Source organism: Oncorhynchus keta, chromosome 21 (assembly GCF_023373465.1).
Source record: "Oncorhynchus keta strain PuntledgeMale-10-30-2019 chromosome 21, Oket_V2, whole genome shotgun sequence".
Lineage (NCBI taxonomy): Eukaryota > Metazoa > Chordata > Actinopteri > Salmoniformes > Salmonidae > Oncorhynchus > Oncorhynchus keta.
Genome location: NC_068441.1, coordinates 55,812,369 through 55,834,622, shown reverse-complemented (window position 1 = coordinate 55,834,622; position 22,254 = coordinate 55,812,369). Strand labels below are relative to the sequence as shown.

At 41.9% G+C, this 22,254-nt stretch overlaps 1 protein-coding gene and 1 long non-coding RNA gene across 2 annotated transcripts in view; one reads left to right on the top strand and one right to left on the bottom strand.

Moving 5' to 3' along the window:
- The window catches only part of aspn (asporin (LRR class 1)), a 35,544-nt gene that overhangs the window by 1,940 nt on the left and 11,350 nt on the right, over positions 1–22,254 (bottom strand). Inside the window, exons 6-7 of the mRNA XM_052474279.1 lie at positions 4,467–4,560; positions 748–886 (exon numbers count right to left, since the gene is read on the bottom strand). Of these exons, the coding sequence (XP_052330239.1) occupies positions 748–886; positions 4,467–4,560 (233 nt within the window). The remainder of the gene's footprint in view (positions 1–747; positions 887–4,466; positions 4,561–22,254) is intronic.
- Positions 6,543–22,243, top strand: LOC127910468 (uncharacterized). Its single transcript, XR_008074981.1, has 3 exons — positions 6,543–6,784; positions 7,088–7,170; positions 21,504–22,243. It is a non-coding gene; the product is annotated as an uncharacterized LOC127910468 (long non-coding RNA).

The window sequence follows — 22,254 nt, the reverse complement described above, 5'->3', positions numbered from 1 at the left end:
ATCAATTAGTCAATTACACCACCTGGGGGAATAGAGACCGATTTAATCAATCAATTAGTCAATTATACCACCTGGGGGAATAGAGACCGATTTAATCAATCAATTATTCAATTATACCACCTGGGTGAATAGAGATCGATTTAATCAATCAATTAGTCAATTATACCACCTGGGAGAATAGAGACCGATTTAATCAATCAATTATTCAATTATACCACCTGGGTGAATAGAGATCGATTTAATCAATCAATTAGTCAATTACACCACCTGGTGGTCTCAAGTTTAGGTTTATGAAGCATGCTGAGGTCAATAGAGGTTCAGTCCCATTGCTACTCGGATACTCTGTCTGGCTATTTGTGAATGTCTTAAAGATTCACACATCGCTAGTATCACAGAAGCAATCATACTTGAATATATTTAGGAATTTGTAGCCTATATTATCATAGCACAGGGGTGTTAAAATGTGTATATATATATATATTTTTTTTTAATTTGTCTTTTCCTTTCAATTAAGACCTAGACAACCAGGTGAGGAGAGTTCTTTACTAATTAGTGATTTTAATTAATCAATCAAGTACAAAGGAGGAGCGAAACCCCGTCAGACACTCATCCCTCCGTGGGATGAGTTTTGATACGTGTTGTAGCAGACAGTAGAACTACAACGTTGAGTTGAGTACACAAATAAGGAGTAAAAACAGTTTCAAGTTATGGTTGGGAATGCCCAACAGGTGACTAATCATATCTTACCTGTAGATACCGCAGTGAGTTGAGGCCGGGCGGAACCTTCTTCAGTTTGTTGTTATCCAGGTGGATTTCACGGACGTTGGGTATACTGGCGAAGCTTCCATTCTCAACAAACTTGATTTGGTTGAAGCCCAGTCCTAATCTGTAAATATCAAATCAAAGTTTATTTGTCACGTGCATGTGTAGGTAGACCTTAGAGTGAAATGCTTACTTACAGGCTCTAACCAATAGTGCAAAAAAGGTGTTAGGTGAACAATAGGTAAGTAAAGAAATAAAAATAACAGTAAAAAGACAGGCTATATACAGTAGAGGGGCTATATACAGTAGAGGCTATATACAGTAGAGAGGTTATATACAGTAGAGAGGCTATATACAGTAGAGGGGCTATATACAGTAGAGAGGCTATATACAGTAGAGAGGCTATATACAGTAGAGAGGTTATATACAGTAGAGAGGCTATATACAGTAGAGGGGCTATATACAGTAGAGGGGCTATATACAGTAGAGAGGCTATATACAGTAGAGAGGCTATATACAGTAGAGAGGCTATATACAGTAGAGAGGCTATATACAGTAGAGGGGCTACACACAGTAGAGATGCTATATACAGTAGAGAGGCTATATACATTAGAGAGGATATATACAGTAGAGAGGCTATATACAGTAGAGGCTTTATACAGTAGATAGGCTATATACAGTAGAGGCTACATACAGTAGAGGCTATATACAGTAGAGGCTTTATACAGTAGAGAGGCTATATACAGTAGAGGCTACATACAGTAGAGAGGCTACATACAGTAGAGGCTATATACAGTAGAGAGACTATATACAGTAGAGAGGTTATATACAGTAGAGGGGCTATATACAGTAGAGGGGCTATATACAGTAGAGGGGCTATATACAGTAGAGGGGCTATATACAGTAGAGGGGCTATATACAGTAGAGGGGCTATATACAGTAGACAGGCTATATACAGTAGAGAGGCTATATACAGTAGAGAGGCTATATACAGTAGAGGGGCTACACACAGTAGAGATGCTATATACATTAGAGAGGCTATATACAGTAGAGAGGCTATATACATTAGAGAGGATATATACAGTAGAGAGGCTTTATACAGTAGAGGCTTTATACAGTAGAGAGGCTACATACAGTAGAGGCTATATACAGTAGAGGCTTTATACAGTAGAGAGGCTATATACAGTAGAGGCTATATACAGTAGAGAGACTATATACAGTAGAGAGACTATATACAGTAGAGAGACTATATACAGTAGAGAGACTATATACAGTAGAGAGGTTATATACAGTAGAGGGGCTATATACAGTAGAGGGGCTATATACAGTAGAGGGGCTATATACAGTAGAGGGGCTATATACAGTAGAGGGGCTATATACAGTAGAGGGGCTATATATAGTAGAGGCTTTATACAGTAGAGAGGCTACACACAGTAGAGGGGCTACATACAGTAGAGAGGCTATATACAGTAGAGGCTTTATACAGTAGAGAGGCTATATACAGTAGAGGCTACATACAGTAGAGAGGCTACATACAGTAGAGAGGCTATATACCGTAGAGGGGCTATATACAGTAGAGAGGCTATATACAGTAGAGGGGCTATATATAGTAGAGGGGCTATATATAGTAGAGGCTATATACAGTAGAGGCTATATACAGTAGAGAGGCTATATACAGTAGAGGCTTTATACAGTAGAGAGGCTATATACAGTAGAGGCTATATACAGTAGAGAGGCTATATACAGTAGAGGCTATATACAGTAGAGAGACTATATACAGTAGAGAGACTATATACAGTAGAGAGGTTATATACAGTAGAGGGGCTATATACAGTAGAGGGGCTATATACAGTAGAGGGGCTATATACAGTAGAGGGGCTATATACAGTAGAGGCTTTATACAGTAGAGGCTACACACAGTAGAGGGGCTATATACAGTAGAGAGGCTATATACAGTAGAGGCTTTATACAGTAGAGAGGCTATATACAGTAGAGGCTACATACAGTAGAGAGGCTACATACAGTAGAGAGGCTACATACAGTAGAGAGGCTACATACAGTAGAGAGGCTATATACCGTAGAGGGGCTATATACAGTAGAGAGGCTATATACAGTAGAGGGGCTATATATAGTAGAGGGGCTATATATAGTAGAGGGGCTATATATAGTAGAGGCTTTATACAGTAGAGAGGCTACACACAGTAGAGGGGCTATATACAGTAGAGAGGCTATATACAGTAGAGGCTTTATACAGTAGAGAGGCTATATACAGTAGAGGCTACATACAGTAGAGAGGCTACATACAGTAGAGAGGCTACATACAGTAGAGGCTACATACAGTAGAGAGGCTATATACAGTAGAGGGGCTATATACGGTAGAGAGGCTACATACAGTAGAGAGGCTATATACAGTAGAGAGGCTATATACAGTAGAGAGACTATATACAGTAGAGAGATTATATACAGTAGAGGGGCTATATACAGTAGAGGGGCTATATACAGTAGAGGGGCTATATACAGTAGAGGGGCTATATACAGTAGAGGGGCTATATACAGTAGAGGGGCTATATATAGTAGAGGGGCTACATACAGTAGAGGGGCTACATACAGTAGAGGGGCTACATACAGTAGAGGGGCTACATACAGTAGAGGGGCTATATATAGTAGAGGGGCTATATATAGTAGAGGTTATATACAGTAGAGAAGCTATATACAGTAGAGGCTATATACAGTAGAGAGGCTATATAGAGTAGAGGGGCTATATAGAGTAGAGAGGCTATATAGAGTAGAGGGGCTCTATACAGTAGAGAGGCTATATAGAGTAGAGAGGCTATATAGAGTAGAGAGGCTATATAGAGTAGAGAGGCTATATAGAGTAGAGGGGCTCTATACAGTAGAGAGGCTATATAGAGTTGAGAGGCTATATAGAGTAGAGAGGCTATATAGAGTAGAGAGGCTATATAGAGTAGAGGGGCTCTATACAGTAGAGAGGCTATATAGAGTAGAGAGGCTATATAGAGTAGAGAGGCTATATAGAGTAGAGAGGCTATATAGAGTAGAGAGGCTATATAGAGTAGAGAGGCTATATAGAGTAGAGAGGCTATATAGAGTAGAGAGGCTATATAGAGTAGAGAGGCTATATAGAGTAGAGAGGCTATATAGAGTAGAGGGGCTCTATACAGTAGAGAGGCTATATAGAGTTGAGAGGCTATATAGAGTAGAGAGGCTATATAGAGTAGAGAGGCTATATAGAGTAGAGGGGCTCTATACAGTAGAGAGGCTATATAGAGTAGAGAGGCTATATAGAGTAGAGAGGCTATATAGAGTAGAGGGGCTCTATACAGTAGAGAGGCTATATAGAGTAGAGAGGCTATATAGAGTAGAGAGGCTATATACAGTAGAGGGGCTCTATACAGTAGAGAGGCTATATAGAGTAGAGAGCCTATATAGAGTAGAGAGTCTATATACAGTAGAGAGGCTATATACAGTAGAGAGGCTATATATACAGTAGAGAGGCTATATACAGTAGAGAGGCTATATATACAGTAGAGAGGTTATATACAGTAGAGAGGCTCAGCAGTGTTTTATCACATCTCAGTAGTGTTTTATCACATCACATCTCAGTAGTGTTTTATCACATCACATCTCAGCAGTGTTTTATCACATCTCAGTAGTGTTTTATCACATCTCAGTAGTGTTTTTACCTTTGTATTTTTTTATATCTGAAAAAGTCCTCAATTTCTACTTTGTTGATCTTGTTATAATCCAAGTGAAGCTCTGTGAGTGAAGATGGGAGGTCTGAAAAACAGGAAATCACTGTAATTTCTACCTGTTCAGGTGGGATGGAGTTTTTAGCCCAGAGCATGACATCACAATCTGACCTGATTATTTTGACCAATGACCACTCATCTTTTATTTCCATATGTATCCTCCTACTTTGACGGGGAAAGCCGGGGTACGCTCTAGAGCAGTTGCCTGGGCAACTCCAGTCCTCAAAGTGCCTGATTGGTGTCACACCAGTCCCCCCCAGTCCCAGCTAACACACATGACTCCCAATAATCAACTAATCATGTTAGTTCAGTTAAAAATGCAGTGAGTTTAAATCAGGTGTGTTTACGAGGGATGGATGAGGGGGGGGTGTGTGTGACACAAATCAGGCCCCTGAGGACTGGAATTGCCCCAGATCTGCTCTAGAGTCAAGACGATCCAATCAGAGCTGTGTATGTAAATATATTCAGACACGCGATCAGACTGGAGGCTCAGAGAAATAAATGATACAAAATATAGGATTTATTTTCATGAAATAAACACATACAGCGATGATTAAACAAAAAAATATATAACACTGCGTGTAAACATTAAGTACCACGAACTCTCATGAGAAATTCAGTGAAGCGGTCCGAAATATGCACATGGAATAAAGTCACCCTGCAATGTCAGATTTAATTGAATGTGTTCAGTATAGAATGTGTTCAGTATTGAATGTGTTCGGTATTGAATGTGTTCAGTATTGAATGTGTTCGGTATTGAATGTGTTCAGTATTGAATGTGTTCGGTATAGAATGTGTTCAGTATTGAATGTGTTCAGTATTGAATGTGTTCGGTATTGAATGTGTTCGGTATTGAATGTGTTCGGTATTGAATGTGTTCGGTATTGAATGTGTTCGGTATTGAATGTGTTCGGTATTGAATGTGTTCGGTATTGAATGTGTTCAGTATTGAATGTGTTCGGTATAGAATGTGTTCAGTATTGAATGTGTTCGGTATTGAATGTGTTCGGTATTGAATGTGTTCAGTATTGAATGTGTTCGGTATTGAATGTGTTCGGTATTGAATGTGTTCAGTATTGAATGTGTTCAGTATAGAATGTGTTCAGTATAGAATGTGTTCAGTATTGAATGTGTTCAGTATTGAATGTGTTCGGTATTGAATGTGTTCGGTATTGAATGTGTTCAGTATTGAATGTGTTCGGTATTGAATGTGTTCGGTATTGAATGTGTTCAGTATTGAATGTGTTCAGTATAGAATGTGTTCAGTATAGAATGTGTTCAGTATTGAATGTGTTCAGTATTGAATGTGTTCGGTATAGAATGTGTTCGGTATAGAATGTGTTCAGTATTGAATGTGTTCAGTATTGAATGTGTTCAGTATTGAATGTGTTCAGTATTGAATGTGTTCAGTATAGAATGTGTTCAGTATTGAATGTGTTCGGTATTGAATGTGTTCGGTATAGAATGTGTTCGGTATTGAATGTGTTCAGTATTGAATGTGTTCGGTATAGAATGTGTTCAGTATAGAATGTGTTCAGTATTGAATGTGTTCAGTATTGAATGTGTTCGGTATAGAATGTGTTCGGTATAGAATGTGTTCAGTATTGAATGTGTTCAGTATTGAATGTGTTCAGTATTGAATGTGTTCAGTATAGAATGTGTTCGGTGTGGACAGAATTCAAGATGTACAGCATGTATCGTGTATTGGTAGTGTTACCTTTAGGTACAGCTGTGAGCTTGGCTTGTTACTAGTAGTGTTACCTTTAGGTACAGCTGTGAGCTTGTTACTGGTAGTGTTACCTTTAGGTACAGCTGTGAGCTTGGCTTGTTACTAGTAGTGTTACCTTTAGGTACAGCTGTGAGCTTGGCTTGTTACTGGTAGTTTTACCTTTAGGTACAGCTGTGAGCTTGTTACTAGTAGTGTTACCTTTAGGTACAGCTGTGAGCTTGTTACTGGTAGTGTTACCTTTAGGTACAGCTGTGAGCTTGGCTTGTTAGGTACAGCTGTGAGCTTGTTACTGGTAGTGTTACCTTTAGGTACAGCTGTGAGCTTGGCTTGTTACTGGTAGTGTTACCTTTAGGTACAGCTGTGAGCTTGGCTTGTTACTGGTAGTGTTACCTTTAGGTACAGCTGTGAGCTTGGCTTGTTACTGGTAGTGTTACCTTTAGGTACAGCTGTGAGCTTGTTACTGGTAGTGTTACCTTTAGGTACAGCTGTGAGCTTGGCTTGTTACTGGTAGTGTTACCTTTAGGTACAGCTGTGAGCTTGGCTTGTTACTGGTAGTTTTACCTTTAGGTACAGCTGTGAGCTTTGCTTGTTACTGGTAGTGTTACCTTTAGGTACAGCTGTGAGCTTGGCTTGTTACTGGTAGTGTTACCTTTAGGTACAGCTGTGAGCTTGTTACTGGTAGTTTTACCTTTAGGTACAGCTGTGAGCTTGGCTTGTTACTGGTAGTGTTACCTTTAGGTACAGCTGTGAGCTTGGCTTGTTACTGGTAGTGTTACCTTTAGGTACAGCTGTGAGCTTGGCTTGTTACTGGTAGTTTTACCTTTAGGTACAGCTGTGAGCTTGGCTTGTTACTGGTAGTGTTACCTTTAGGTACAGCTGTGAGCTTGTTACTGGTAGTGTTACCTTTAGGTACAGCTGTGAGCTTGGCTTGTTACTGGTAGTTTTACCTTTAGGTACAGCTGTGAGCTTTGCTTGTTACTGGTAGTGTTACCTTTAGGTACAGCTGTGAGCTTGGCTTGTTACTGGTAGTGTTACCTTTAGGTACAGCTGTGAGCTTGGCTTGTTACTGGTAGTGTTACCTTTAGGTACAGCTGTGAGCTTGGCTTGTTACTGGTAGTTTTACCTTTAGGTACAGCTGTGAGCTTGGCTTGTTACTGGTAGTGTTACCTTTAGGTACAGCTGTGAGCTTGGCGTGTTACTGGTAGTGTTACCTTTAGGTACAGCTGTGAGCTTGTTACTGGTAGTTTTACCTTTAGGTACAGCTGTGAGCTTGTTACTGGTAGTTTTACCTTTAGGTACAGCTGTGAGCTTGTTACTGGTAGTTTTACCTTTAGGTACAGCTGTGAGCTTGGCTTGTTACTGGTAGTGTTACCTTTAGGTACAGCTGTGAGCTTGGCTTGTTACTGGTAGTGTTACCTTTAGGTACAGCTGTGAGCTTGTTACTGGTAGTTTTACCTTTAGGTACAGCTGTGAGCTTGTTACTGGTAGTTTTACCTTTAGGTACAGCTGTGAGCTTGTTACTGGTAGTTTTACCTTTAGGTACAGCTGTGAGCTTGGCTTGTTACTGGTAGTTTTACCTTTAGGTACAGCTGTGAGCTTGTTACTGGTAGTTTTACCTTTAGGTACAGCTGTGAGCTTGGCTTGTTACTGGTAGTGTTACCTTTAGGTACAGCTGTGAGCTTGGCTTGTTACTGGTAGTTTTACCTTTAGGTACAGCTGTGAGCTTGTTACTGGTAGTTTTACCTTTAGGTACAGCTGTGAGCTTGGCTTGTTACTGGTAGTGTTACCTTTAGGTACAGCTGTGAGCTTGGCTTGTTACTGGTAGTTTTACCTTTAGGTACAGCTGTGAGCTTGTTACTGGTAGTTTTACCTTTAGGTACAGCTGTGAGCTTGTTACTGGTAGTTTTACCTTTAGGTACAGCTGTGAGCTTGTTACTGGTAGTTTTACCTTTAGGTACAGCTGTGAGCTTGGCTTGTTACTGGTAGTTTTACCTTTAGGTACAGCTGTGAGCTTGTTACTGGTAGTTTTACCTTTAGGTACAGCTGTGAGCTTGTTACTGGTAGTTTTACCTTTAGGTACAGCTGTGAGCTTGTTACTGGTAGTTTTACCTTTAGGTACAGCTGTGAGCTTGGATTGTTACTGGTAGTTTTACCTTTAGGTAAAGCTGTGAGCTTGGCTTGTTACTGGTAGTTTTACCTTTAGGTACAGCTGTGAGCTTGTTACTGGTAGTTTTACCTTTAGGTACAGCTGTGAGCTTGGCTTGTTACTGGTAGTGTTACCTTTAGGTACAGCTGTGAGCTTTGCTTGTTACTGGTAGTTTTACCTTTAGGTACAGCTGTGAGCTTGGCTTGTTACTGGTAGTGTTACCTTTAGGTACAGCTGTGAGCTTGGCTTGTTACTGGTAGTTTTACCTTTAGGTACAGCTGTGAGCTTGTTACTGGTAGTTTTACCTTTAGGTACAGCTGTGAGCTTGTTACTGGTAGTTTTACCTTTAGGTACAACTGTGAGCTTGTTACTGGTAGTTTTACCTTTAGGTACAGCTGTGAGCTTGGCTTGTTACTGGTAGTTTTACCTTTAGGTACAGCTGTGAGCTTGGCTTGTTACTGGTAGTTTTACCTTTAGGTACAGCTGTGAGCTTGTTACTGGTAGTTTTACCTTTAGGTACAGCTGTGAGCTTGTTACTGGTAGTTTTACCTTTAGGTACAGCTGTGAGCTTGTTACTGGTAGTGTTACCTTTAGGTACAGCTGTGAGCTTGGCTTGTTACTGGTAGTTTTACCTTTAGGTACAGCTGTGAGCTTGGCTTGTTACTGGTAGTGTTACCTTTAGGTACAGCTGTGAGCTTGGCTTGTTACTGGTAGTGTTACCTTTAGGTACAGCTGTGAGCTTGGCGTGTTACTGGTAGTGTTACCTTTAGGTACAGCTGTGAGCTTTGCTTGTTACTGGTAGTTTTACCTTTAGGTACAGCTGTGAGCTTGGCTTGTTACTGGTAGTGTTACCTTTAGGTACAGCTGTGAGCTTGGCTTGTTACTGGTAGTTTTACCTTTAGGTACAGCTGTGAGTTTGTTACTGGTAGTTTTACCTTTAGGTACAGCTGTGAGCTTGTTACTGGTAGTTTTACCTTTAGGTACAGCTGTGAGCTTGTCACTGGTAGTTTTACCTTTAGGTACAGCTGTGAGCTTGGCTTGTTACTGGTAGTTTTACCTTTAGGTACAGCTGTGAGCTTGTTACTGGTAGTTTTACCTTTAGGTACAGCTGTGAGCGTGTTACTGGTAGTTTTACCTTTAGGTACAGCTGTGAGCTTGGCTTGTTACTGGTAGTTTTACCTTTAGGTACAGCTGTGAGCTTGTTACTGGTAGTTTTACCTTTAGGTACAGCTGTGAGCTTGTTACTGGTAGTTTTACCTTTAGGTACAGCTGTGCGCTTGTTACTGGTAGTGTTACCTTTAGGTACAGCTGTGAGCTTGGCTTGTTACTGGTAGTTTTACCTTTAGGTACAGCTGTGAGCTTGGCTTGTTACTGGTAGTGTTACCTTTAGGTACAGCTGTGAGCTTGGCTTGTTACTGGTAGTGTTACCTTTAGGTACAGCTGTGAGCTTGGCGTGTTACTGGTAGTGTTACCTTTAGGTACAGCTGTGAGCTTGGCTTGTTACTGGTAGTGTCACCTTTAGGTACAGCTGTGAGCTTGGCTTGTTACTGGTAGTGTTACCTTTAGGTACAGCTGTGAACTTGTTACTGGTAGTGTTACCTTTAGGTACAGCTGTGAACTTGTTACTGGTAGTTTTACCTTTAGGTACAGCTGTGAGCTTGTTACTGGTAGTGTTACCTTTAGGTACAGCTGTGAGCTTGTCACTGGTAGTGTTACCTTTAGGTACAGCTGTGAGCTTGTTACTGGTAGTGTTACCTTTAGGTACAGCTGTGAGCTTGGCTTGTTACTAGTAGTGTTACTTTTAGGTACAGCTGTGAGCTTGGCTTGTTACTAGTAGTGTTACCTTTAGGTACAGCTGTGAGCTTGTTACTGGTAGTTTTACCTTTAGGTACAGCTGTGAGCTTGGCTTGTTACTAGTAGTGTTACCTTTAGGTACAGCTGTGAGCTTGTTACTGGTAGTTTTACCTTTAGGTACAGCTGTGAGCTTGTTACTGGTAGTGTTACCTTTAGGTACAGCTGTGAGCTTGGCTTGTTACTAGTAGTGTTACCTTTAGGTACAGCTGTGAGCTTGTTACTGGTAGTTTTACCTTTAGGTACAGCTGTGAGCTTGTTACTGGTAGTGTTACCTTTAGGTACAGCTGTGAGCTTGTTACTGGTAGTGTTACCTTTAGGTACAGCTGTGAGCTTGTTACTGGTAGTTTTACCTTTAGGTACAGCTGTGAGCTTGTTACTGGTAGTGTTACCTTTAGGTACAGCTGTGAGCTTGCTACTGGTAGTGTTACCTTTAGGTACAGCTGTGAGCTTGTTACTGGTAGTGTTACCTTTAGGTACAGCTGTGAGCTTGTTACTGGTAGTTTTACCTTTCGGTACAGCTGTGAGCTTGTTACTGGTAGTGTTACCTTTAGGTACGGCTGTGAGCTTGTTACTAGTAGTGTTACCTTTAGGTACAGCTGTGAGCTTGTTACTGGTAGTGTTACCTTTAGGTACAGCTGTGAGCTTGTTACTGGTAGTGTTACCTTTAGGTACAGCTGTGAGCTTGTTACTGGTAGTTTTACCTTTAGGTACAGCTGTGAGCTTGTTACTGGTAGTGTTACCTTTAGGTACAGCTGTGAGCTTGTTACTGGTAGTTTTACCTTTAGGTACAGCTGTGAGCTTGGCTTGTTACTGGTAGTGTTACCTTTAGGTACAGCTGTGAGCTTGGCTTGTTACTGGTAGTTTTACCTTTAGGTACAGCTGTGAGCTTGTTACTGGTAGTTTTACCTTTAGGTACAGCTGTGAGCTTGGCTTGTTACTGGTAGTGTTACCTTTAGGTACAGCTGTGAGCTTGGCTTGTTACTGGTAGTTTTACCTTTAGGTACAGCTGTGAGCTTGTTACTGGTAGTTTTACCTTTAGGTACAGCTGTGAGCTTGTTACTGGTAGTTTTACCTTTACGTACAGCTGTGAGCTTGTTACTGGTAGTTTTACCTTTAGGTACAGCTGTGAGCTTGGCTTGTTACTGGTAGTTTTACCTTTAGGTACAGCTGTGAGCTTGTTACTGGTAGTTTTACCTTTAGGTACAGCTGTGAGCTTGTTACTGGTAGTTTTACCTTTAGGTACAGCTGTGAGCTTGTTACTGGTAGTTTTACCTTTAGGTACAGCTGTGAGCTTGTTACTGGTAGTTTTACCTTTAGGTACAGCTGTGAGCTTGTTACTGGTAGTGTTACCTTTAGGTACAGCTGTGAGCTTGTTACTGGTAGTTTTACCTTTAGGTACAGCTGTGAGCTTGTTACTGGTAGTTTTACCTTTAGGTACAGCTGTGAGCTTGTTACTAGTAGTGTTACCTTTAGGTACAGCTGTGAGCTTGTTACTGGTAGTGTTACCTTTAGGTACAGCTGTGAGCTTGGCTTGTTACTGGTAGTGTTACCTTTAGGTACAGCTGTGAGCTTGGCTTGTTACTGGTAGTGTTACCTTTAGGTAATATATAATAAATAATATATGCCATTTAGCAGACGCTTTTATCCAAAGCGACTTACAGTCATGTGTGCATACATTCTACGTATGGGTGGTCCCGGGGATCGAACCCACTACCCTGGCGTTACAAGCGCCATGCTCTACCAACTGAGCTACAGAAGGACCGTGAGCTTGGCTTGTTACTGGTAGTGTTACCTTTAGGTACAGCTGTGAGCTTGTTACTGGTAGTGTTACCTTTAGGTACAGCTGTGAGCTTGGCTTGTTACTGGTAGTGTTACCTTTAGGTACAGCTGTGAGCTTGGCTTGTTACTGGTAGTGTTACCTTTAGGTACAGCTGTGAGCTTGGCTTGTTACTGGTAGGTAGGTACAGCTGTGAGCTTGGCTTGTTACTGGTAGTGTTACCTTTAGGTACAGCTGTGAGCTTGGCTTGTTACTGGTAGTGTTACCTTTAGGTACAGCTGTGAGCTTGGCTTGTTACTTGTTACCTTTAGGTACAGCTGTGAGCTTGGCTTGTTACTGGTAGTGTTACCTTTAGGTACAGCTGTGAGCTTGGCTTGTTACTGGTAGTGTTACCTTTAGGTACAGCTGTGAGCTTGGCTTGTTACTGGTAGTGTTACCTTTAGGTACAGCTGTGAGCTTGGCTTGTTACTGGTAGTGTTACCTTTAGGTACAGCTGTGAGCTTGGCTTGTTACTGGTAGTGTTACCTTTAGGTACAGCTGTGAGCTTGTTACTGGTAGTTTTACCTTTAGGTACAGCTGTGAGCGTGGCTTGTTACTGGTAGTTTTACCTTTAGGTACAGCTGTGAGCTTTGCTTGTTACTGGTAGTGTTACCTTTAGGTACAGCTGTGAGCTTGGCTTGTTACTGGTAGTGTTACCTTTAGGTACAGCTGTGAGCTTGGCTTGTTACTGGTAGTGTTACCTTTAGGTACAGCTGTGAGCTTGGCTTGTTACTGGTAGTGTTACCTTTAGGTACAGCTGTGAGCTTGTTACTGGTAGTTTTACCTTTAGGTACAGCTGTGAGCTTGTTACTGGTAGTTTTACCTTTAGGTACAGCTGTGAGCTTGTTACTGGTAGTTTTACCTTTAGGTACAGCTGTGAGCTTGGCTTGTTACTGGTAGTGTTACCTTTAGGTACAGCTGTGAGCTTGGCTTGTTACTGGTAGTTTTACCTTTAGGTACAGCTGTGAGCTTGGCTTGTTACTGGTAGTGTTACCTTTAGGTACAGCTGTGAGCTTGGCTTGTTACTGGTAGTGTTACCTTTAGGTACAGCTGTGAGCTTGGCTTGTTACTGGTAGTGTTACCTTTAGGTACAGCTGTGAGCTTGTTACTGGTAGTTTTACCTTTAGGTACAGCTGTGAGCTTGTTACTGGTAGTTTTACCTTTAGGTACAGCTGTGAGCTTGTTACTGGTAGTTTTACCTTTAGGTACAGCTGTGAGCTTGGCTTGTTACTGGTAGTTTTACCTTTAGGTACAGCTGTGAGCTTGTTACTGGTAGTTTTACCTTTAGGTACAGCTGTGAGCTTGGCTTGTTACTGGTAGTGTTACCTTTAGGTACAGCTGTGAGCTTGGCTTGTTACTGGTAGTTTTACCTTTAGGTACAGCTGTGAGCTTGTTACTGGTAGTTTTACCTTTAGGTACAGCTGTGAGCTTGGCTTGTTACTGGTAGTGTTACCTTTAGGTACAGCTGTGAGCTTGGCTTGTTACTGGTAGTTTTACCTTTAGGTACAGCTGTGAGCTTGTTACTGGTAGTTTTACCTTTAGGTACAGCTGTGAGCTTGTTACTGGTAGTTTTACCTTTAGGTACAGCTGTGAGCTTGTTACTGGTAGTTTTACCTTTAGGTACAGCTGTGAGCTTGGCTTGTTACTGGTAGTTTTACCTTTAGGTACAGCTGTGAGCTTGTTACTGGTAGTTTTACCTTTAGGTACAGCTGTGAGCTTGTTACTGGTAGTTTTACCTTTAGGTACAGCTGTGAGCTTGTTACTGGTAGTTTTACCTTTAGGTACAGCTGTGAGCTTGGATTGTTACTGGTAGTTTTACCTTTAGGTAAAGCTGTGAGCTTGGCTTGTTACTGGTAGTTTTACCTTTAGGTACAGCTGTGAGCTTGTTACTGGTAGTTTTACCTTTAGGTACAGCTGTGAGCTTGGCTTGTTACTGGTAGTGTTACCTTTAGGTACAGCTGTGAGCTTTGCTTGTTACTGGTAGTTTTACCTTTAGGTACAGCTGTGAGCTTGGCTTGTTACTGGTAGTGTTACCTTTAGGTACAGCTGTGAGCTTGGCTTGTTACTGGTAGTTTTACCTTTAGGTACAGCTGTGAGCTTGTTACTGGTAGTTTTACCTTTAGGTACAGCTGTGAGCTTGTTACTGGTAGTTTTACCTTTAGGTACAACTGTGAGCTTGTTACTGGTAGTTTTACCTTTAGGTACAGCTGTGAGCTTGGCTTGTTACTGGTAGTTTTACCTTTAGGTACAGCTGTGAGCTTGTTACTGGTAGTTTTACCTTTAGGTACAGCTGTGAGCTTGTTACTGGTAGTTTTACCTTTAGGTACAGCTGTGAGCTTGTTACTGGTAGTTTTACCTTTAGGTACAGCTGTGAGCTTGTTACTGGTAGTGTTACCTTTAGGTACAGCTGTGAGCTTGTTACTGGTAGTTTTACCTTTAGGTACAGCTGTGAGCTTGTTACTGGTAGTTTTACCTTTAGGTGCAGCTGTGAGCTTGGCTTGTTACTGGTAGTTTTACCTTTAGGTACAGCTGTGAGCTTGTTACTGGTAGTTTTACCTTTAGGTACAGCTGTGAGCTTGGCTTGTTACTGGTAGTGTTACCTTTAGGTACAGCTGTGAGCTTGTTACTGGTATTGTTTTACAGCTGTGAGCTTGTTACTAGTAGTGTTACCTTTAGGTACAGCTGTGAGCTTGTTACTGGTAGTTTTACCTTTAGGTACAGCTGTGAGCTTGTTACTGGTAGTGTTACCTTTAGGTACAGCTGTGAGCTTGGCTTGTTACTGGTAGTTTTACCTTTAGGTACAGCTGTGAGCTTGGCTTGTTACTGGTAGTGTTACCTTTAGGTACAGCTGTGAGCTTGGCTTGTTACTGGTAGTGTTACCTTTAGGTACAGCTGTGAGCTTGGCGTGTTACTGGTAGTGTTACCTTTAGGTACAGCTGTGAGCTTTGCTTGTTACTGGTAGTTTTACCTTTAGGTACAGCTGTGAGCTTGGCTTGTTACTGGTAGTGTTACCTTTAGGTACAGCTGTGAGCTTGGCTTGTTACTGGTAGTTTTACCTTTAGGTACAGCTGTGAGTTTGTTACTGGTAGTTTTACCTTTAGGTACAGCTGTGAGCTTGTTACTGGTAGTTTTACCTTTAGGTACAGCTGTGAGCTTGTTACTGGTAGTTTTACCTTTAGGTACAGCTGTGAGCTTGGCTTGTTACTGGTAGTTTTACCTTTAGGTACAGCTGTGAGCTTGTTACTGGTAGTTTTACCTTTAGGTACAGCTGTGAGCGTGTTACTGGTAGTTTTACCTTTAGGTACAGCTGTGAGCTTGGCTTGTTACTGGTAGTTTTACCTTTAGGTACAGCTGTGAGCTTGTTACTGGTAGTTTTACCTTTAGGTACAGCTGTGAGCTTGTTACTGGTAGTTTTACCTTTAGGTACAGCTGTGAGCTTGTTACTGGTAGTGTTACCTTTAGGTACAGCTGTGAGCTTGGCTTGTTACTGGTAGTTTTACCTTTAGGTACAGCTGTGAGCTTGGCTTGTTACTGGTAGTGTTACCTTTAGGTACAGCTGTGAGCTTGGCTTGTTACTGGTAGTGTTACCTTTAGGTACAGCTGTGAGCTTGGCGTGTTACTGGTAGTGTTACCTTTAGGTACAGCTGTGAGCTTGGCTTGTTACTGGTAGTGTCACCTTTAGGTACAGCTGTGAGCTTGGCTTGTTACTGGTAGTGTTACCTTTAGGTACAGCTGTGAACTTGTTACTGGTAGTGTTACCTTTAGGTACAGCTGTGAACTTGTTACTGGTAGTTTTACCTTTAGGTACAGCTGTGAGCTTGTTACTGGTAGTGTTACCTTTAGGTACAGCTGTGAGCTTGTCACTGGTAGTGTTACCTTTAGGTACAGCTGTGAGCTTGTTACTGGTAGTGTTACCTTTAGGTACAGCTGTGAGCTTGGCTTGTTACTAGTAGTGTTACTTTTAGGTACAGCTGTGAGCTTGGCTGTTACTAGTAGTGTTACCTTTAGGTACAGCTGTGAGCTTGTTACTGGTAGTTTTACCTTTAGGTACAGCTGTGAGCTTGGCTTGTTACTAGTAGTGTTACCTTTAGGTACAGCTGTGAGCTTGTTACTGGTAGTTTTACCTTTAGGTACAGCTGTGAGCTTGTTACTGGTAGTGTTACCTTTAGGTACAGCTGTGAGCTTGGCTTGTTACTAGTAGTGTTACCTTTAGGTACAGCTGTGAGCTTGTTACTGGTAGTTTTACCTTTAGGTACAGCTGTGAGCTTGTTACTGGTAGTGTTACCTTTAGGTACAGCTGTGAGCTTGTTACTGGTAGTGTTACCTTTAGGTACAGCTGTGAGCTTGTTACTGGTAGTTTTACCTTTAGGTACAGCTGTGAGCTTGTTACTGGTAGTGTTACCTTTAGGTACAGCTGTGAGCTTGCTACTGGTAGTGTTACCTTTAGGTACAGCTGTGAGCTTGTTACTGGTAGTGTTACCTTTAGGTACAGCTGTGAGCTTGGCTTGTTACTGGTAGTTTTACCTTTAGGTACAGCTGTGAGCTTGTTACTGGTAGTTTTACCTTTAGGTACAGCTGTGAGCTTGTTACTGGTAGTTTTACCTTTAGGTACAGCTGTGAGCTTGTTACTGGTAGTTTTACCTTTAGGTACAGCTGTGAGCTTGGCTTGTTACTGGTAGTTTTACCTTTAGGTACAGCTGTGAGCTTGTTACTGGTAGTTTTACCTTTAGGTACAGCTGTGAGCTTGTTACTGGTAGTTTTACCTTTAGGTACAGCTGTGAGCTTGTTACTGGTAGTTTTACCTTTAGGTACAGCTGTGAGCTTGGATTGTTACTGGTAGTTTTACCTTTAGGTAAAGCTGTGAGCTTGGCTTGTTACTGGTAGTTTTACCTTTAGGTACAGCTGTGAGCTTGTTACTGGTAGTTTTACCTTTAGGTACAGCTGTGAGCTTGGCTTGTTACTGGTAGTGTTACCTTTAGGTACAGCTGTGAGCTTTGCTTGTTACTGGTAGTTTTACCTTTAGGTACAGCTGTGAGCTTGGCTTGTTACTGGTAGTGTTACCTTTAGGTACAGCTGTGAGCTTGGCTTGTTACTGGTAGTTTTACCTTTAGGTACAGCTGTGAGCTTGTTACTGGTAGTTTTACCTTTAGGTACAGCTGTGAGCTTGTTACTGGTAGTTTTACCTTTAGGTACAACTGTGAGCTTGTTACTGGTAGTTTTACCTTTAGGTACAGCTGTGAGCTTGGCTTGTTACTGGTAGTTTTACCTTTAGGTACAGCTGTGAGCTTGTTACTGGTAGTTTTACCTTTAGGTACAGCTGTGAGCTTGTTACTGGTAGTTTTACCTTTAGGTACAGCTGTGAGCTTGTTACTGGTAGTTTTACCTTTAGGTACAGCTGTGAGCTTGTTACTGGTAGTGTTACCTTTAGGTACAGCTGTGAGCTTGTTACTGGTAGTTTTACCTTTAGGTACAGCTGTGAGCTTGTTACTGGTAGTTTTACCTTTAGGTGCAGCTGTGAGCTTGGCTTGTTACTGGTAGTTTTACCTTTAGGTACAGCTGTGAGCTTGTTACTGGTAGTTTTACCTTTAGGTACAGCTGTGAGCTTGGCTTGTTACTGGTAGTGTTACCTTTAGGTACAGCTGTGAGCTTGTTACTGGTATTGTTACCTTTAGGTACAGCTGTGAGCTTGTTACTAGTAGTGTTACCTTTAGGTACAGCTGTGAGCTTGTTACTGGTAGTTTTACCTTTAGGTACAGCTGTGAGCTTGTTACTGGTAGTGTTACCTTTAGGTACAGCTGTGAGCTTGGCTTGTTACTGGTAGTTTTACCTTTAGGTACAGCTGTGAGCTTGGCTTGTTACTGGTAGTGTTACCTTTAGGTACAGCTGTGAGCTTGGCTTGTTACTGGTAGTGTTACCTTTAGGTACAGCTGTGAGCTTGGCGTGTTACTGGTAGTGTTACCTTTAGGTACAGCTGTGAGCTTTGCTTGTTACTGGTAGTTTTACCTTTAGGTACAGCTGTGAGCTTGGCTTGTTACTGGTAGTGTTACCTTTAGGTACAGCTGTGAGCTTGGCTTGTTACTGGTAGTTTTACCTTTAGGTACAGCTGTGAGTTTGTTACTGGTAGTTTTACCTTTAGGTACAGCTGTGAGCTTGTTACTGGTAGTTTTACCTTTAGGTACAGCTGTGAGCTTGTTACTGGTAGTTTTACCTTTAGGTACAGCTGTGAGCTTGGCTTGTTACTGGTAGTTTTACCTTTAGGTACAGCTTTGAGCTTGTTACTGGTAGTTTTACCTTTAGGTACAGCTGTGAGCTTGTTACTGGTAGTTTTACCTTTAGGTACAGCTGTGAGCTTGTTACTGGTAGTGTTACCTTTAGGTACAGCTGTGAGCTTGGCTTGTTACTGGTAGTTTTACCTTTAGGTACAGCTGTGAGCTTGGCTTGTTACTGGTAGTGTTACCTTTAGGTACAGCTGTGAGCTTGGCTTGTTACTGGTAGTGTTACCTTTAGGTACAGCTGTGAGCTTGGCGTGTTACTGGTAGTGTTACCTTTAGGTACAGCTGTGAGCTTGGCTTGTTACTGGTAGTGTCACCTTTAGGTACAGCTGTGAGCTTGGCTTGTTACTGGTAGTGTTACCTTTAGGTACAGCTGTGAACTTGTTACTGGTAGTGTTACCTTTAGGTACAGCTGTGAACTTGTTACTGGTAGTTTTACCTTTAGGTACAGCTGTGAGCTTGTTACTGGTAGTGTTACCTTTAGGTACAGCTGTGAGCTTGTCACTGGTAGTGTTACCTTTAGGTACAGCTGTGAGCTTGTTACTGGTAGTGTTACCTTTAGGTACAGCTGTGAGCTTGGCTTGTTACTAGTAGTGTTACTTTTAGGTACAGCTGTGAGCTTGGCTTGTTACTAGTAGTGTTACCTTTAGGTACAGCTGTGAGCTTGTTACTGGTAGTTTTACCTTTAGGTACAGCTGTGAGCTTGGCTTGTTACTAGTAGTGTTACCTTTAGGTACAGCTGTGAGCTTGTTACTGGTAGTTTTACCTTTAGGTACAGCTGTGAGCTTGTTACTGGTAGTGTTACCTTTAGGTACAGCTGTGAGCTTGGCTTGTTACTAGTAGTGTTACCTTTAGGTACAGCTGTGAGCTTGTTACTGGTAGTTTTACCTTTAGGTACAGCTGTGAGCTTGTTACTGGTAGTGTTACCTTTAGGTACAGCTGTGAGCTTGTTACTGGTAGTGTTACCTTTAGGTACAGCTGTGAGCTTGTTACTGGTAGTTTTACCTTTAGGTACAGCTGTGAGCTTGTTACTGGTAGTGTTACCTTTAGGTACAGCTGTGAGCTTGCTACTGGTAGTGTTACCTTTAGGTACAGCTGTGAGCTTGTTACTGGTAGTGTTACCTTTAGGTACAGCTGTGAGCTTGTTACTGGTAGTTTTACCTTTCGGTACAGCTGTGAGCTTGTTACTGGTAGTGTTACCTTTAGGTACAGCTGTGAGCTTGTTACTAGTAGTGTTACCTTTAGGTACAGCTGTGAGCTTGTTACTGGTAGTGTTACCTTTAGGTACAGCTGTGAGCTTGTTACTGGTAGTTTTACCTTTAGGTACAGCTGTGAGCTTGGCTTGTTACTGGTAGTGTTACCTTTAGGTACAGCTGTGAGCTTGGCTTGTTACTGGTAGTTTTACCTTTAGGTACAGCTGTGAGCTTGTTACTGGTAGTTTTACCTTTAGGTACAGCTGTGAGCTTGGCTTGTTACTGGTAGTGTTACCTTTAGGTACAGCTGTGAGCTTGGCTTGTTACTGGTAGTTTTACCTTTAGGTACAGCTGTGAGCTTGTTACTGGTAGTTTTACCTTTAGGTACAGCTGTGAGCTTGTTACTGGTAGTTTTACCTTTACGTACAGCTGTGAGCTTGTTACTGGTAGTTTTACCTTTAGGTACAGCTGTGAGCTTGGCTTGTTACTGGTAGTTTTACCTTTAGGTACAGCTGTGAGCTTGTTACTGGTAGTTTTACCTTTAGTTACAGCTGTGAGCTTGTTACTGGTAGTTTTACCTTTAGGTACAGCTGTGAGCTTGTTACTGGTAGTTTTACCTTTAGGTACAGCTGTGAGCTTGTTACTGGTAGTTTTACCTTTAGGTACAGCTGTGAGCTTGTTACTGGTAGTGTTACCTTTAGGTACAGCTGTGAGCTTGTTACTGGTAGTTTTACCTTTAGGTACAGCTGTGAGCTTGTTACTGGTAGTTTTACCTTTAGGTACAGCTGTGAGCTTGTTACTAGTAGTGTTACCTTTAGGTACAGCTGTGAGCTTGTTACTGGTAGTGTTACCTTTAGGTACAGCTGTGAGCTTGGCTTGTTACTGGTAGTGTTACCTTTAGGTACAGCTGTGAGCTTGGCTTGTTACTGGTAGTGTTACCTTTAGGTACAGCTGTGAGCTTGGCTTGTTACTGGTAGTGTTACCTTTAGGTACAGCTGTGAGCTTGTTACTGGTAGTGTTACCTTTAGGTACAGCTGTGAGCTTGGCTTGTTACTGGTAGTGTTACCTTTAGGTACAGCTGTGAGCTTGGCTTGTTACTGGTAGTGTTACCTTTAGGTACAGCTGTGAGCTTGGCTTGTTACTGGTAGTGTTACCTTTAGGTACAGCTGTGAGCTTGGCTTGTTACTGGTAGTGTTACCTTTAGGTACAGCTGTGAGCTTGGCTTGTTACTGGTAGTGTTACCTTTAGGTACAGCTGTGAGCTTGGCTTGTTACTGGTAGTGTTACCTTTAGGTACAGCTGTGAGCTTGGCTTGTTACTGGTAGTGTTACCTTTAGGTACAGCTGTGAGCTTGGCTTGTTACTGGTAGTGTTACCTTTAGGTACAGCTGTGAGCTTGGCTTGTTACTGGTAGTGTTACCTTTAGGTACAGCTGTGAGCTTGGCTTGTTACTGGTAGTTTTACCTTTAGGTACAGCTGTGAGCTTGTTACTGGTAGTGTTACCTTTAGGTACAGCTGTGAGCTTGGCTTGTTACTGGTAGTGTTACCTTTAGGTACAGCTGTGAGCTTGGCTTGTTACTGGTAGTGTTACCTTTAGGTACAGCTGTGAGCTTGGCTTGTTACTGGTAGTTTTACCTTTAGGTACAGCTGTGAGCTTGTTACTGGTAGTGTTTCCTTTAGGTACAGCTGTGAGCTTGTTACTGGTAGTGTTACCTTTAGGTACAGCTGTGAGCTTGTTACTGGTAGTTTTACCTTTAGGTACAGCTGTGAGCTTGTTACTGGTAGTGTTACCTTTAGGTACAGCTGTGAGCTTGGCTTGTTACTGGTAGTGTTACCTTTAGGTACAGCTGTGAGCTTGTTACTGGTAGTGTTACCTTTAGGTACAGCTGTGAGCTTGTTACTGGTAGTGTTACCTTTAGGTACAGCTGTGAGCTTGGCTTGTTACTGGTAGTGTTACCTTTAGGTACAGCTGTGAGCTTGTTACTGGTAGTGTTACCTTTAGGTACAGCTGTGAGCTTGTTACTGGTAGTGTTACCTTTAGGTACAGCTGTGAGCTTGTTACTGGTAGTGTTACCTTTAGGTACAGCTGTGAGCTTGTTACTGGTAGTGTTACCTTTAGGTACAGCTGTGAGCTTGTTACTGGTAGTGTTACCTTTAGGTACAGCTGTGAGCTTGTTACTGGTAGTGTTACCTTTAGGTACAGCTGTGAGCTTGTTACTGGTAGTGTTACCTTTAGGTACAGCTGTGAGCTTGTTACTGGTAGTGTTACCTTTAGGTACAGCTGTGAGCTTGTTACTGGTAGTGTTACCTTTAGGTACAGCTGTGAGCTTGTTACTGGTAGTGTTACCTTTAGGTACAGCTGTGAGCTTGTTACTGGTAGTGTTACCTTTAGGTACAGCTGTGAGCTTGTTACTGGTAGTGTTACCTTTAGGTACAGCTGTGAGCTTGTTACTGGTAGTGTTACCTTTAGGTACAGCTGTGAGCTTGTTACTGGTAGTGTTACCTTTAGGTACAGCTGTGAGCTTGTTACTGGTAGTGTTACCTTTAGGTACAGCTGTGAGCTTGTTACTGGTAGTGTTACCTTTAGGTACAGCTGTGAGCTTGGCTTGTTACTGGTAGTGTTACCTTTAGGTACAGCTGTGAGCTTGTTACTGGTAGTGTTACCTTTAGGTACAGCTGTGAGCTTGGCTTGTTACTGGTAGTGTTACCTTTAG